Here is a 15977-nt window from a genome sequence, read left to right as displayed (position 1 = left end):
GAAATAATAGACATGAAAGGTAGCAAATATTGCTGTGTCTCTGTAGGAGAAGTAGATAGACAGTATGTTCCAGGTAGTTGGGACTGGATTCTTAGCTTTGAGTCTTCAGTCGGGAGGAAACAGCGCATCCACAGTACAAGGCTGGGGTCCATTGCCAGACTTGCCATACCCTAATAATTTGCAGGCTATCAGGATATAAAGCAGACACGCGACTTGGTCTTGGAAGAAAGACTGTTATAATAAAGGCTTCTGCTCTCTTTTCCCTCTATCCTCTATACTTTTCCCTCTGCCTGTTTCCTTTCTCTCTCTCTCTCTCTCTCTCTCTCAACCCACAGCTGCACGTCATGGTTTCCCCCAGCGGTGTCAAGCTGAACATCGACTGCCAGGAGGTGGCAGAGAAAGAGATCAAGCCTGCAGGAAACACGTCCAGTGACGGATATCAGGTCCTTGGCAAGATGTCCAAGTCCATCGGCTCCACAGGACAGTCTGCAACTGTAAGTAGTGAACCCTGAAACCAGGTCCGTCATGACGAATTAAGAAGATGAAGAATTATGAATGAATGTGTTATGAATTAAGTCGAGGATGTCCAAGTTGGCTCCGACACGGGATCTGTCTCGGTAAAAGACAGACGGAAAACACAACAAGGCCATGAATTCTAACAGTTATGAATGTATAGTGAAATGTGGAGGAGGGAGGTGAGGACATGGAGAAATTAGGTGCAAAAAGGAAGGAACTGAACTGAGTTGAACTGTAAGATAACTCTTAATGACATACCCACCATTCATCAACCCTGTCTCTCTTTATCGGCCCAGACCAGTTGTAGTTCTCAAACATTTTCATGTTAAGGACCGGCAAATTGATAATGTATTTGGCCATGGATCTGAAAAGATTGTGTGCCAGGGACCCCCTTAAGAGAAGATTTGTCAAGATTTGTTTTGAAAATAGCAGAGCTACAAGCTCTCAATGTATCGTGATGCGAAGCATTGTGAGTTGTAGATTGGCTATTTTAGAATAGCCGAGGAAGGAAATAGTGTTTAAACTGTTCCTCATTTTGCTGGCGACCCCTGATATCTCCCCCAAAGACCCCTGGGCGTCCCCGGGCCACACTTTCAGAATCACTGGTCTAGACTGAGCAACGTTTAGTTTTTGGGTTGCCGTTGTTCCTAATTGCAATGAGTGTATAGTGCAGCGTCTAGGCAGGATAAGGACCTTTTGGACAACTCTTAGCCATGTCTGACTGCTCTGCAGAGTTGGTTCACATTTTCCATAATAGTTCAAGCTCAGGTTCAAGCTCAACACTTCCAAACAGGAAATGTGCTAGTTGAGAGTTAATTGTTGCAATTAAAGGCTTGTTAATGTTTGATGGTTTACATTCACAAGTCAATAATTCAAAAACACACTGTTCTACCCTAAGGATCAAATATCTTACAAGTCTAAAGGCCTTAAAATGACTTACAACTTCAATAGTAACGCCAGGATAGTTTTGACCGGGCAGGCAGGCATTTCTTGAAATGGTGGATATCTAGAACCTTATAGTGTACAGATTAGAATATACTCATTACATTTAAACCCTTCAAATACATTCGTCTTCTTACTGACTCTCCCTGTTATTATAATCAGTGTTTTCATTTGATTGCATTCCAATGGGAAAGCGTCATTTTGCAAAAGTATTCTGCATTCTGTAATGGGAATCAGGGTCATCTAGCACTGTTCTGACGACCAGCTCTAAAAGAGCTTATATTGTTCTCTGCTTACAAGAATGTCTAAATATTTGCAAAAGATTTGCATTGTCATACCATTGCATCAGTAAGCCATGAAGACGTCAACATGCGGGCTGCGGCGAGAGGATCCACTCTAAGCTCCATCTGATCTGCTACGGCTGCAACGCATTCTGCTCTGTTTTTGTGTTTGTTTTCTGGGGATGTGGAGGGGCGTATCAAAGACCACAACACCATTCCCTGTTTTTTTATTTCATCCTTTCTCTCTCTCCCTCCTCCATAGTTCCAGCTCCAGATGTTTGATATCGTCTGCAACTTGGCCTGGTCTAGCAGAGACAGATGCTGCGACCTTCCTTCTATGGTAAGACAAGACCCCCACCGATGGGTGGAGTCACAGGAATGGGGTGGGGCTTATCGTTAAATTGGGCACATCACTATAGGAACATCCTCTTTAAAACCACTTCAACCCTATATGGTTTACCGGAGTCCCTCTGGGCTTTATGCTAGTGTATTTTCTGTTTTCACTCTACATTAAATATTTTTGCTGAAAATAGCAGATCATCAATGTGAGCTCAACATTGTGAGCTTGATGATCTGCTATTTTCTGTGAAAGTCTTCCCCACAATGCAACGCGCTGTGTAGATAAGCTATTTTATCTATTTGTGAAACTTTTCTTTGCAAGTGATTAAAGCTGCAATCCATAACTCTTTTGTGTGTATGGTAGAGTATATTAATACATTGTTGTAGTTGGTCTACCTGCTCTTCTATAATTGAGACATTTAGATCCTGAGGTCGGGTAGGACTGCTATTGGTATTGCATGAAGCTCAAAACACAATACATTCTTTGCCCAAATAAGCTTTCTATTATGTCTCAACAGTAGAAATGTCAGCGCTCACACTGGGGACTTGGGTTTGAATCCCGGGTAGGACATGAAAGTTAGGGATTGCAGCTTTAAGTGAATACATTCTCATTGGCTTATAAAACCGTATTACGGTTGCACTTGGACGCTCTACTAGACCAGCGTTTCCCAAACACCCATTTTTATGGGTTGTGAGTAAATATCAATTTTGATCCAAAATACAACACGATGCATCGCAGTGTGTTGTATTTTCACTAGTTCGTGGTCACGGGGTGACATCAAATTTCTCTTTTTGGTCTTGAGCTAAAAAGTTTGGGAACCACTGCTCTAGAAATCTCAGGCTATTGTATGAGGATGTACATGTACGACAGTTTTGTGTGTTTGTTTAAACACACAATGGCGAATGTACACCTGTTCAATGTGTCCAGAGGTCGTCTCATGTTGTAAAAAGCTCTTTGGCTCCGTAGAGTACTTAAAGTAGCAGGTGAATTCTGTGACCTGTGTACAAAAGAGAGGTAGTCTCCATCCAACATATGCTTCCAATGCCTGCTGGCTCACCTCTCCTTTGACCGGGGGAAGAGAACCAATGCATATCACTACTTTAAGACACGCTTACGTCATCCTCCATGTGAACGCACAGTGGAAAAACCCGGACAGTATTTCATACCCTGTGTCTGGACTCCACTGTCACTGTGATAATTAGCTTCACAGATGTGCTTCAGTCCAAACAGCGTTTTTCTACAACTGTGATCTCCCCTCCACACACACACACACACACACACACACACACACACACCCAATGTTCACATTGTTGCAAACTCAGCACATTTCGCTACAATGCTGTAAGGAAAAAGAAGGAAGGACTGCAGCTGGACATGGCTAAATAAACAGCTTTGCCATGTGTCATGCGATGACGACTGAAGGAAAAAAGGCCTTTAATGCAAAAAATATATGTGGCGCTGAAAGATGTCGAGCCACTTGTTCTTTCCTTCAGATTCGTTTCATGTTTTCTTTTTTCCACCTCTTCTCCCCACATCACTCTAAGTTGGCAGTAGAGTCCTCTCATATTAAACCATCAAGCCAGCTGCTGGCTGAAAACGGCAGGGGGGTCAGTTGGCTGTGTTCGCGGGTCACTGCACTAGTGACTTGCGCAGGTGTGTTCGGGGTGTCTGTTCAGCAGGGAGTGAAACTGGGAAGGAATGGCCGTGTTCCTCTGCATGTCCTCCTGGAGAAACTCCTCACTGTCAGGTGAAAGGAAGCGGCTGGTGACTCCACGTGTATCGGGGGTTGTCTGTTTCAAATCAGACGAGTGAAAAAGAAGAAGAAAAAAGAAACGGAATCAAGCTTTTTTTTTTTTTTTTTTGCTGAAGAAGACCATGCTTCAAGACAGACAGACAACATCCTACATGGGATCACATATTGTTGATCCTCAAATGTTATTAGTGGGTAGGGGTCACCAGTGACAGGTACTATATACATGGGGGGATTGGGAATTGGTATAACGACAGGTTTGAGAGAAACTAACAGCAGGGGTTCTGAGCACTGGCGGCGTGTGCACAGTATTATTAGTCTGTAGTAGGACCCCACAGAAGAGGCCAGGAGCTTGATTCAAGTAATGAGTCTGCTCCTGGCCCGTCGCCTGTACTAGTGGGTGAAGTTTGGGCCAATCAGTGTGCACAGTTGAGTAGGAGGAGGGCGACCCATTGCTGCAATGAGAGCACTCCCTCATGGGAGTTTTATTTATTTATTTTCTTAAACGATTGCCTTGCTACTGTGACCCCCCGCTGCTGTCGATCAACGGAAGACGTGAAGTCTACAGAAGTGTGCCCTTAAAAGGACCATCACTGTGTTCACATGTGTGACATGGCTCAGCTGCAGGTCCTGACAGCTCTAAGCAGAGAAAGGGTGTCCTTAACTTACATCCTTGTTTGTCTCTCTGCAACCTCAGCAGAAAAGCCACGGCCATTACAATGATGACTTTCAACCTGGTGTCCCTCTTTTGAACATCTCATTAAAAGTTAGAAAAGAAAAAAAGATTTACAAGTTCGCAGCACATTGCTTTGTGATGCCTTGTGAGCTTGTAGATCAGCAGATTTTTGCTACACAACACTATCATACAAGGAAGGAAGTATAGGGCTTAAGTAGTTAATAAATCATCAACTACCGGTGCTATACGATCATTATTTATTCTCTTGGTGCAGTCATTGCAGAGACTAGAAAAGAGACTGTCCTACGTGAAAATCCCCTCATACGCCCTCATCACCCAATGCTTTGGACTACTGGTCTGCTGTAGGACCCTGACCACACAAATAAACACACACACATCACACGGCTCTCCAATTGTATTCGGACATGCAGTTTATGGACATGCTGAAGAGAAAACAGCACGTCACATACACCTTCAAGCTGTGTAGCATATAGGCTACAGCTGTACAGAGAACTGTAGCCAATGACTGAACCGACATTTTTCCAGTGTACAGTATTACGGAGCGGTTACTCAGAAACTACAAGCGTTGGACCTAAGCCATCTAACCTGAATCCTAACCTGAATAAATGAAGTAAATATTGGATCGCGAAATAACGCGATGTGGCGTGGCACGAATACCGTCAACAATAGCTCAGTCATCCAAGTACTTTATGGGGTGAAGTGTTTGTCTACAGTACAGTACACACGGCTGTGTAGTTCTGGCCTTGGACTCTGGAGCCTTTTCTCGATCTGGACTTTCTCACATCGTTCCCCACAGACTGCTCAAAGAACACCCCGGCCCTGTTTTTCCGACAAATAAAAGCAGTTTTGCGTCAAGAGTGTGTACAATCAATAGTTGAACACGTTTCAGGCCTCGGGGGTTATGATGTGAATCAGTGGAATTCGGAGACAGCTGCTTTGATTGAGTCTGTTTCACGGATGTGCAGAGCGCAATCATAAGTGTTAATTTACTGTATCTCCGAGTGTGAAAATGTACTTGAATGGCAAATGGATACAACACCTTTATCCAAAGTGCTTCACAATGCATTTACCCATTCATACACCCACTCCCACACCGATGAGATGAGAGGAAACCAACCTGCTCATCATCATCAACCTGTACATTATAGGTTGTATGAGAGACGTCTACATCCAAGTTGTTTAGATTCGAACGCAATAGGGAGGTATCTCACCTAAAGTCCTCCCTAAAACGGAACAGATTTATGGAGTGACTGAGCTCACCAAACGGGCAGAATGTCCAGGATTTACATTCACACATACACTTCTGGCATTTATGTAACGCTCTAATCCAGAGCAACGTTAAGATAAACACAATTATAGGACAGACCTTATCGGCAACAATAAAACCGACCCTGTGGAACAACATTGTGCATTGCAAAGGTCACAGACACATTGCCTTGACAACAGATGTAAATAGCATTCCTGGGCTCCTACTGTACAGAACACCCAGCGTTTGTGAACCTGGACAATCTCCTCGCTAAACTAAATCCAGAAAACTAAACCTCGAATAAGCAAGTGTCAAAGTGCCACTTCGTGCAGCTTTCCGCCTGACAATATGCAGCGGTGTAAGCCCATGTGTGTGCATTGTGAGCATTCACACGTTCCTGCGCCGATGTTGCACGTCAAATTCCTATACATGTGTGTACTGTAATTGTCGAATAAAGTGACTATGACTCTCCGTTCAAGGCAGTCTGCATTTGGATAACACATTGTACACAAGTATGGGGTGGAAAAACACAACTTAACCACAAACATCTTCTAAATCATTGAGCAAATAGCTCATCTACAAGCTCGCAACACCTTTATTTTCCCAGAATTTCTTTAAATGAACATTTCTTTGTTTTTCTTTTACTGTTTCACTTGTAATGACATGCCCCAAATTCCATGCTCGCCCACTCCGTCTTGACTCTTCCTCTTTTCTTTATCTTAACAACAGAGAGATGAAGCCAAGTGCCCGGCCCTCCCCAACTCCTGCACATGCATCTCAGAAAGCAATGGATCCCCAGGGCCCCAGGGCCCAGTGGTAAGGACCCCATGAAACACGCCATGCATCATTACACTGCATATACTGCTGTCAAGAGCCTATAGAGTATCCTTATTTAAGAGTGTCTCTAAGGCTGTGTTCAGACTGGCAGGCCAAATCCGATTTTTGGGCCTATCCAGATTGGAATCAGATTGTTTTTTTTATCAAGTCTGAACAGCAAAAAAACAACTAATGGATTGTTGTGAATCAGATTTGAACCCCATTCTTACAGTAGGTGGTTTGAAAGGCCATTCAAATCTGATTCCTAAAGGTGGGTCTCAGTCTGGACACTCAAGTCTGATTTATACAACAGTGTGCTCACCGAAGATAGCCGATCTACACTGTGAGCTTGTAGATCGGCTATGTTCGGTGAGCGAGACCGCCATTTGACAGAGTGTAAGTTAGCAGTATTACTCTCTATGTCTCTCTCTCTGTCTCTCCCTCTCCCTCTCTCTCTCTGGCCCTCAACCAGGTTAATGCACAGACTCTAGTATGTTATTTATGTACACCACTCAGTGCAATGAAAGTTATTGCCCCCTGAAGGACATTCATGGCGGGGGGAACTTCTTAGTGATGTCTAATAAAAGCTGGCCTATTTTTCAAACAGTGGGGTGTTAAGGTAAACTTCAGTGCAGGACTCCTCTGTGTCATAACTGTGTTGAAGCAGCAACAACGGCAATCCTACAATTTATTTGAAAAGGTGTCCTTTGACTTAAAAAAAACATTGAATATGTATCTACATGGCGACAGAGGGGGTGAAAAAGTCTGTCTGAGGTATTATTTTTAATTTAAATATGTATCCTGTGGGCGAGAGAATTCTTTTGAATCGAGTGACGTTATTGGGTCAGTGGAGTGATCTGCCTTATTTCAAAGTTGTCACATTTGCTTAAATGACATTCTTTGGAGTGCAAATTTAAACGGTGTTGGAACTGAAACAAAGCGAGTCTCACTCCACTCACTGGCAGGTCTATTTTTTTTCTCTCGGTTGCAAAAAATGCATCGCAGTATTGGACAAAGGCCCACTTTGACTACAGGATGAAATGACTCATAGAAATTGATTTTCTTTTTTTTTTGCAGTAGTAGATGCAAACTTTCACCCTCCATCCTACTCCTCTCTCTCTCTCTTTCTCTCTCTCCCTCTCCCTCCTCTTGTTGTGATACTTTGACAAATTCTCTTCCTTCTCTCCTCAGGGTGCACCTGGTAGCAAAGGTCCCCGGGGTGAGAGAGGAGAAACAGGCCCTGCGGTAAGTAACCTCCTCTGTGTGTTTGTGTGTCTCTCTCTCTGCTTCAAAGCCCCTGTAGGTCACCGTTTCATTAATCCATGAAGACCGGGAACGCACCTGTGTCATTTTTAGCATTTTTCAGCTAAAAAGCATTATTTTACACTTTGGCTATTCAAAAATAGCAGATATACAAGCTCCCCAAGTGTCGTGCTACAAGCTTGTAGATCAGCTATTTTTGAAAAATCTTGGAACATTTGTGCAAATCTTTGAATGTATATATTTTTAAAGCAAACATTTGTAACTCAAATCTTTGCTTCTGGGGGTCCCTGGAACAACATATTTTGAGATGGGGGTCCGTGGCCAAATACATATCATTTTGGGGGTCCTTGACATGAAAACGTTTGAGAACCACTGATATTATAGCAACATCTATAGCATTTTATTTGAACTGTTAGGATTTAAAAGACATTTAGTAGAATCGGCCTCAGGTCTTAATGGGTTAAAGCAAAAGAGGTCTAGTCATAAAAAAAGTGAACAGCCATGATTATGGCACAGCTTATGTAATTTAATGACATTTTTATTGTATTTTTTATCTTTGGGGTGGGGGGGGGGTGGGTATTGGACTATCCCAGGTTAGTGCTATCTGTGCCTTGATGAAAATAAGGGCTTGTTTACAGTGTGAAGGCTTTGAAGAGGAGGTGGAAGCGCATCTGATCCCACTTATCGTCGGAGTGTGTTTTTTTTTTTTTTGGTCCTTTTCCCTCGATTATGGAGGGGAGCTTTGGTTGAGCATTCCATGTCGTCTGGTGCACGCTCGCTTACCTCGGCACATTGCAACAGTAGCGTATTTGCAATGAACTGTCGAAAAACTCACGGAGAGGAGATCTCAGATGATATGAATATTGAATTCCTTCCGTGAATCAATTGATGTCTATCTCTTCATAACTCTCTCTCTCTCTCTCTCTCTCTCTCTCTCTCTCTCTCAATCCTGCTGACAGGGTCCTATTGGTCCACGTGGAGATAATGGACCGCCAGGGCCTATGGGTCTGCCCGGCCCTCAGGGACCCAGTGGATTATCTATGCCAGGGGAAGCTGTGAGTCCAGAGCACACACACACACACACACACACACACACACACACACACACACACACACACACACACACACACACACACACACACACACACACACACACACACACACACACAAAGACAGATAAACACAGACACGTGCACGGACACACACACGCGCACGGACACACACACACAAGCATTAATCCTACACTTGAAGCACACACACCGAGAGGAGAAGATATGGACCCGTTTTTTGCCCGTTGCATAAATGGGGATGAGATGAAATATCAAATGTCGTTGCTGTCAGGCAGAAACCTCTTATCTCCATATTCTATTTTTTTTTTTGTAAATGAACGTCCTACTTGATCACACTACAACGTCACACAAAAGCATCAAAAGTAGCAGATCCACAAGCTTTTTGAGCTTGTGGATCTGCTACCTTTGCTATTCTTTTTCATTTGAATCCTGAAAAGTAAGAGTTTTGGACGTACCGTATGAGGTTTCCACCCGACAGAGACGATATATCTCATGCACTTCTACTTCCTTCTTGGTCAGACATAAGCTTTCAGCAGCTCCATGTTGAATCCCAGAACACCTTTGGGCAATTTATTACACAGGGAACTATTTACAAGATGAAAAGTAATGGTGGCAGAGGCGTGCATTCCTTCATGTCTGCCGTGGAATAGACTCGATATCTTCTCGGTATGTCTCTTAATAAATCAACGGTGGGATTTTCATCTCGGAAAGGTACATCCTAACACAGTAGCAGATATCTCTGTTTGGCAGACTGTGTTTGTGTTGGACTACGCCGCAAAACTAACACATTATAAATACTCGCTTCCATTTCACCTTTCCTAGTGTTTATTTATTTTCTAATGTTTTTTACATTTTAGGCTTTTAGCTGACGCTCTTGTCCAGGGCAACTTGAGCATTCCTGTCACATCTTCTGTTTCTGAAATCAAAACTGTGGCCTGTTGAGGACAGAATACAATATAGTGTGATCTCTCAGAACACAGGGTTGTTGACGGGCCTACCGGCGCTTTTGGCTAAACACTGACGCGGTGTCGGTGTCTAAGCCTGACACCGTCGTATGCCGAAAATAGCCCATCTACAAGCTCACAACGTGTCGCATCGCGTCGGCATGTTGTGAGCTTGTACATCTGCTATTTTTGCCGCACAACACCAGCGTACTGTATGTGTATAAAGTTAGCATTTAGGCCTATTTTTTGAGAATTTTCTCCTATAATGAATGACATGCCCAAAGTAGGGACGTCAGGGTTAATGTGGGTAACCACAAGGGCGTTTTCCCACTGATTCCCCGATAATGAATTTGTTTCTCTGTTCCCTTCAGGGTCGTCAGGGACTAAAGGGAGATGCTGGCGATTCAGGCCTACCTGGACAGAAAGTAAGTGCTGTTTTGGCGAGAAACCCCGGCCTGTGTGGATTTTAGACAGGGAAAATGGGCAGATGATCATTCAACGGTGTACCGTTAGGCTACTACTCTGGCCTCAGGCAACGTGGTGCTGAGCTACAGACAGTATTTCATATTCAGGGAAGATGATCCATAATGATGTGAGGGAGGGTAGCGTTCAGAAGGGCGAGCGAGTCTGCATGTTGTTTAATCACTTTCTTGAAGTCTTGACGTGGGGGGAAAATGGGGCCAGGAACAAATCACCTTGATATACGCAGCCGGATAACAGACCTGCTGCTGCCTTCATGTCTTCTTCCTTCAGTTTTGGATCTGCAATGATGAAGTTTTAAGTCCTTTTAAATTAAATGCCTTTTAATTGCCACCCATATATTATTATTTTTACAATACAGAGGGGATTTTAACAGGTTTCAATGACGCAATTCCTACAACAATAGAGTAAATGACCGTGTACTGTATGTTGCATGTGTATTGACCTCAAATGTAAGTGTAAATAGTGAAATTCAGTGTCGGGGAAGTTACTTTCACAATATATATTCATACACAGAAGCAGAAAGTTTGCCTATGGCGTTGCTGGGGTTATTGTGCTGACAATGCCTCACAAAGCAACACTATCAAGTGTTCAGGTTTTGGTACCCAGCATTGGTCGAGTTATTGCTTGGGTGAGCCATACCTCTCTCCCTCCCTCTCCCCTTCGCTTCCTCCCTCCTTCTCTCCCTCTCCCCCTCTACCTCCCCCCTCTCTCTAGCCATCCCTCCCCTACTCAGTCCCTCCCTACCCCTCTCCCTATCTCTCTCTCTCTCTCTCGCTGATCGAGCTCTGGACTGCAATCACACACACAACAGAAACCCATGCCGGTGCTGTGACATCAGGCATGACAACATTTGTGAATAATCCGTCGGTGCTGTGACCTCAGACATGTACATATTTGGCATTTGGGCATAATCCGGCCAGCCGCCGGCCACAGACACACAACTTGAACATTTTATAGTAGATATGTATTACTCATTGAAAGTAGTGCACTGCACTTACATTACATTATTACTTTCTCTTCATAGTAAAATTACTCAATATTTACTTTAATATTGCTCTCACTGATTAATCTAACTAGTGGTAGGACAGTGACAACGGATACAGACTAAATCTATCATTTTCATTTACAGTCAGTATTTGGGTTGTCTGATGCCTACTTGATTACAGTGGAAGCTCTGAGATCATAACATCATGTAGTCAGGGGCAAACCGTGTGCCCCACACAGCTGGAAATGATATAGCACAGCCGAAAATAGTTTTTGTTTTAAATTCACATAATTGGGCTAACCGTGACCGCTAACGTATGTTACTTAGAACAGTAACTGTAATTATATTATTCAATTTCAAACAGTAGCTCAATTTTCCCTTACGCAGATAAGTAATGATAACATTACTTCAGTCCTATGTAACTCGTTACCCCCAACACTGGTGAAATTGTAGTCTCATGTTTGTTTTTTCTGTGATGGCATTTATATGTTCTACTTGACAGATTGTTGTATAGTGAAGCCAAAGCATTATTGGCATTTAACAATGAACCCCAAAGCTCCACAGCCTAACAATTTATTAAATAGGTCAAAAATAATAATAGGCTACTAACAGTGAATTGTGATTTAAGAAGTGATTTAGAAGATAACATTGTTTTGCCAGCCTAAGCTCCATACAGTGAAGGGCTTTCCAAAGTTTCAGTCTTTACAAACATCAGTAACTCACAAGTCTCAATGACCAAATGAAAGTTTATCTCCTGTCACCAGGATTATTGTTGACACAAAAGTTGATATTATATAATTTAACAAATCAAAGATATATTCGCTAACCATGACCTTTGACTATGTATAAACATTAACCCATTAAGACCGGGAACGCACAAGTCACTTTAGATTTCTTTGGCTATTCAAAAATAGCAGATATACAAGCTCATAGCGTGGCACCGAGTGCCGCGCTATGAGCCTATAGATCTGCTATTTTTGAAAAATCTTGATTTATTTTTTAAAATATTTTTTCAAAAAATGTTTTTTTAGATTTAGAAAACATTTTTAGAATCGGCCTCAAGTCTTAATGGGTTAACAGAGTTTGTCAGGCAGCGTAATGGGTAACAAACTCAAACTGCAGCCAATTCTACATCAATGAACGCAAATAAGGGAACAATGAAATATTCTCCATCTCACACACACACACACACGGTTGACAGATCGAACGAAGCTGCCACCTCATGAATATTGACAAACTCGCTGCACTCTTGAACGGCTTCCAGGCTCCAGCCCTTTGCTGTTACTTAGAGCGCAACAACGGTGCTCTTTCACGTGTCCCTAATCAGAGACTCCCAGTCTGTGGAGATCATTGGAGATGGTATCTATTAAAGCTGTTTATAACCAAGGCCTCTAGGATATACAAAGACCCCTGCCTCCCCTCCTGATCTTTAGTGGGGGGTGCCTGTTTAGTTCACTGACTTTTGTAGAAAACAGTCTCTGGGATGAGAGAAAGGAACACCACAAAGAATCCTCTGCTAACAGTAAGGTTTCGGTTAAGTGTCCTACCCCCCAAGGAGAGATGTGGTTCTTCTGTTTGGGAACACTTTTCGATGGCTGCCTTCCAGTGTTATTAGCTCCAATCAGCCTCATATTTATTGCGCACACTGACAGCAGGCCAGGGACCTCAATTCTCGAATAATTTTCACATCAGCAAACGACAACTATGTCATTTCCTGTTATTACAACCGCAGCTAAATTGTCCCTCCAGGCTATGGGATCAGCGTCCCGCTACCAACAAGCCAATTACAGAACACTCCTGTTCCTCTGCCTCACAGTGTAATGGAACTAGCCAATTGCAGACATTGAAGTTCACCAGTGCGTCACCAACATTTATAAATGTGACAACATACCCCAAAACCCCCCAATTACACACACAGTCAACTCAGTTTGAGCTGTCTTAAATCAGAGAGAACGATGGAGAGAGGTATTAGGGCATGCCTCCTGGTGGAGATTTGCGCTCTGTTGAGCGCACCTTTCTAGTTAACCGATGTAATAGGCCATGGAAATTGCAGGACTGTACCCATGCTTGATGAAAATCCTACAATACTTAATTTTTACATACTTTGACTCCATCCCCCAACAACGATTACCGAACTACATTAAAGATGGTGGCACGTCTAGTGTCCAATCCGGTGTGCTATCTGCTTCAAATAACTTAATTGACATTGTCAATCAATACAGTAGGTTGTCCCACCTGATACCAGGGACCAAGGTTCTCAATAAAGTGTAGGGAAACCATCTCCAGCCACTGCAGCTGTGCTAGTTACATTGTAATAACATACTAAAATAATGTTTTATTCATTAAAATAAGTCCCAGATTGTAACTTTATACTGCCCAGCACCATCACTACTATCAGGATACATGATGTATGTAGAAATGGGCCACGTCCCCTGAATTCCATATTTGTTATTACTTTCACCGCTAGTCGTGTGATTGCTGTGTTCTTCTGTATGTGAACAACAGCCATCAAGTCAAAACCCTTGTTACATGCAAAGTGATTGTGATTCAAAATGGACATTCATGGACTGGCTCACAGGTGACCACGCTGGAGCAGATGCTATAGCAACATGCATTTAATGACTTGCAGGCTACGTGGGCCCCGGTTTATAATGGGCCAATAAAAGGGTTCTGGAATATATTATGTTCCCTGTAAATCTTATGCCAAGGCATCAAAGGCGAGAGAGGATTGACAATAAAAATAGTGAGCAGGGTTTCCGAGCAAATGAGAGCTAAAAAGGAGATTTACTGTTTTGACACGCAGCGAGACACACTGGTGTGAGTGGGTCGGTCAAAGGTACACTGACCTCTGCTAATGTGAGTTGTGCGGCAAAGAGAAACTGCAGCTTGACTTTGAGTCGGTCCTGTCTTTGTCTTCCCTCAGGGTTCACCTGGACCCGCTGGTGCCAGTGGACCAATCGGGCCAGCTGGAGTGAGGGTGAGTACCAAAAATTTGGCTTTTTATGACCATTGCACATTTTAAGATCCTGTTCATGTACAAGTTTATGTACCAGTTCTTGGGTGCAGCAAAGTAGATTGCAACAGACACTCACAACAGACAGAATGCACAGAGAATTTATAAGATACAGTAGGCCTACATTCGATGTACAGTGCAGTATGAACCATACTTGGCGTGACACGTTGTTCTATCCTGCTCTTCTATCCTACAGGGACCCCCAGGAAAGGAGGGAGTGGCTGGACCGAGGGGCCCGCCAGGTACCATGGTATGTTATGTTTTCTGCCTAATCTGTATCGGCGGCTGAGAATGTGAACTTTGTTTTTGTTCGTTTGTTATAACAAGAAAAAAGTGTCACTTGAATTTGGAAGGCATAAAAACGCACTACACATAACTAGTCAGTAAGAGTGCTTAGACTGCTTGAAATGTGAAATAGGTTAAAACAAATGAACTCTGTCCAGAATGAAAGACAATGTGCAAAGACTACTTTTAGGGTACATAGTTCACTACGTTAATTAAGGAAATCGGAACCTTTGATGGATATCTGTTTATATCGGCCTATCAGTCTTCCTGTTCTCCAAAATATCGTAATCAGTATTGAAAAATCCATATCGGACAACCTCTAGTTCATACAGCCGCACAAATTCAGACATGGGAGTTTCGCAGTGGAAGTTCTAGACTTCTGCTGTTGGCTACGACGCGGCTCCAAGCTAGGCTAGCTCCAAGCACCTTGCTCCAGTGAACCTCAACAGTAGGTGTTAATGGAGGGGAGAGCATTACTCATTGATTTTTACCCACTAATGTTTTGAGAGCCAATGACCTTCTGGTCCGGAGCCCACTTCTCTAAACTTTGGCTTGTACACTGTGCTGCTTGGCGATGCACATTGCTGATTTAGACTGGACACTGTCCACCAGCCTGTAGAAGTTTCTTTTTGTTGTGCAATTCCAAATTATTCAGAGTAAATACATGTTATAAGTTATAACTACGGATTAATATCTCCATATTTTCACTTTTTCTGTATTTTCGTAAATTAACGCCCTACTTGATCATACTACAGCGTCACACAAAAGTATCAAAAGTAGCTTATGAGGTTTCCACCCGACAGAGACGATAAGTTTCATGAAAAGGTTTATTTCCATCCACTTGCCTCTGGTTAGCATGGATGGAAGCATAGCATTACAATGCAGGATAACACAGAGGTTTCCTGCTGAGATGTCATTGTCCACTATTTCTTTCTCTCCCAGGGACAACCTGGAAATCCAGGAATCCCTGGGGCTTCAGGAAAACCTGGCAAACCTGGTGACAATGGACACAATGTGAGTATAAAAATAGTAAACTTTATTTATATTTATTTATACATTTATATACAAGTATCCCTGTTCCCTGTATCACATGTCTAACTTATCAGTTGATGAGTAAAGCGCTAAAACTCAATGGCCTCTGATCAATGCCTAGATGTATATTTTAAAAGAAATCTGTCATATTGAGTGTGGTGATGTTGTTCTCTGAGCATCTCTACTATCACTACCGATAATGTAACTTGTATGTGATGATCATTTAGATTGCTCTGCAAAGGCAGAAACTGGTGGAAAGTTTGTTTTTCCTTTTTTTTTAAAGGTCCCTGAACCTACTTAATGCTGATACTGAT

The 15977-nt window shown here is 42.8% G+C and overlaps 1 protein-coding gene across 4 annotated transcripts in view; it reads left to right on the top strand.

Annotated features, from left to right (window-relative positions):
• Positions 1-15977, top strand: part of col12a1b (collagen, type XII, alpha 1b) — a 151299-nt gene that overhangs the window by 123538 nt on the left and 11784 nt on the right. For all 4 annotated transcript variants that reach the window (XM_084081778.1, XM_084081780.1, XM_084081777.1 and 1 more), the window contains 9 exons: positions 336-494; positions 2002-2079; positions 6502-6588; positions 7780-7833; positions 8811-8906; positions 10237-10290; positions 14257-14310; positions 14543-14596; positions 15574-15645. In XM_084081778.1, the coding sequence (XP_083937904.1) occupies positions 336-494; positions 2002-2079; positions 6502-6588; positions 7780-7833; positions 8811-8906; positions 10237-10290; positions 14257-14310; positions 14543-14596; positions 15574-15645 (708 nt within the window). The remainder of the gene's footprint in view (positions 1-335; positions 495-2001; positions 2080-6501; positions 6589-7779; positions 7834-8810; positions 8907-10236; positions 10291-14256; positions 14311-14542; positions 14597-15573; positions 15646-15977) is intronic.

Source organism: Gymnoscopelus microlampas (genome assembly GCF_963454915.1).
Source record: "Gymnoscopelus microlampas genome assembly, chromosome: 16".
Lineage (NCBI taxonomy): Eukaryota > Metazoa > Chordata > Actinopteri > Myctophiformes > Myctophidae > Gymnoscopelus > Gymnoscopelus microlampas.
This window is presented reverse-complemented; position numbering and strand designations above follow the sequence as displayed.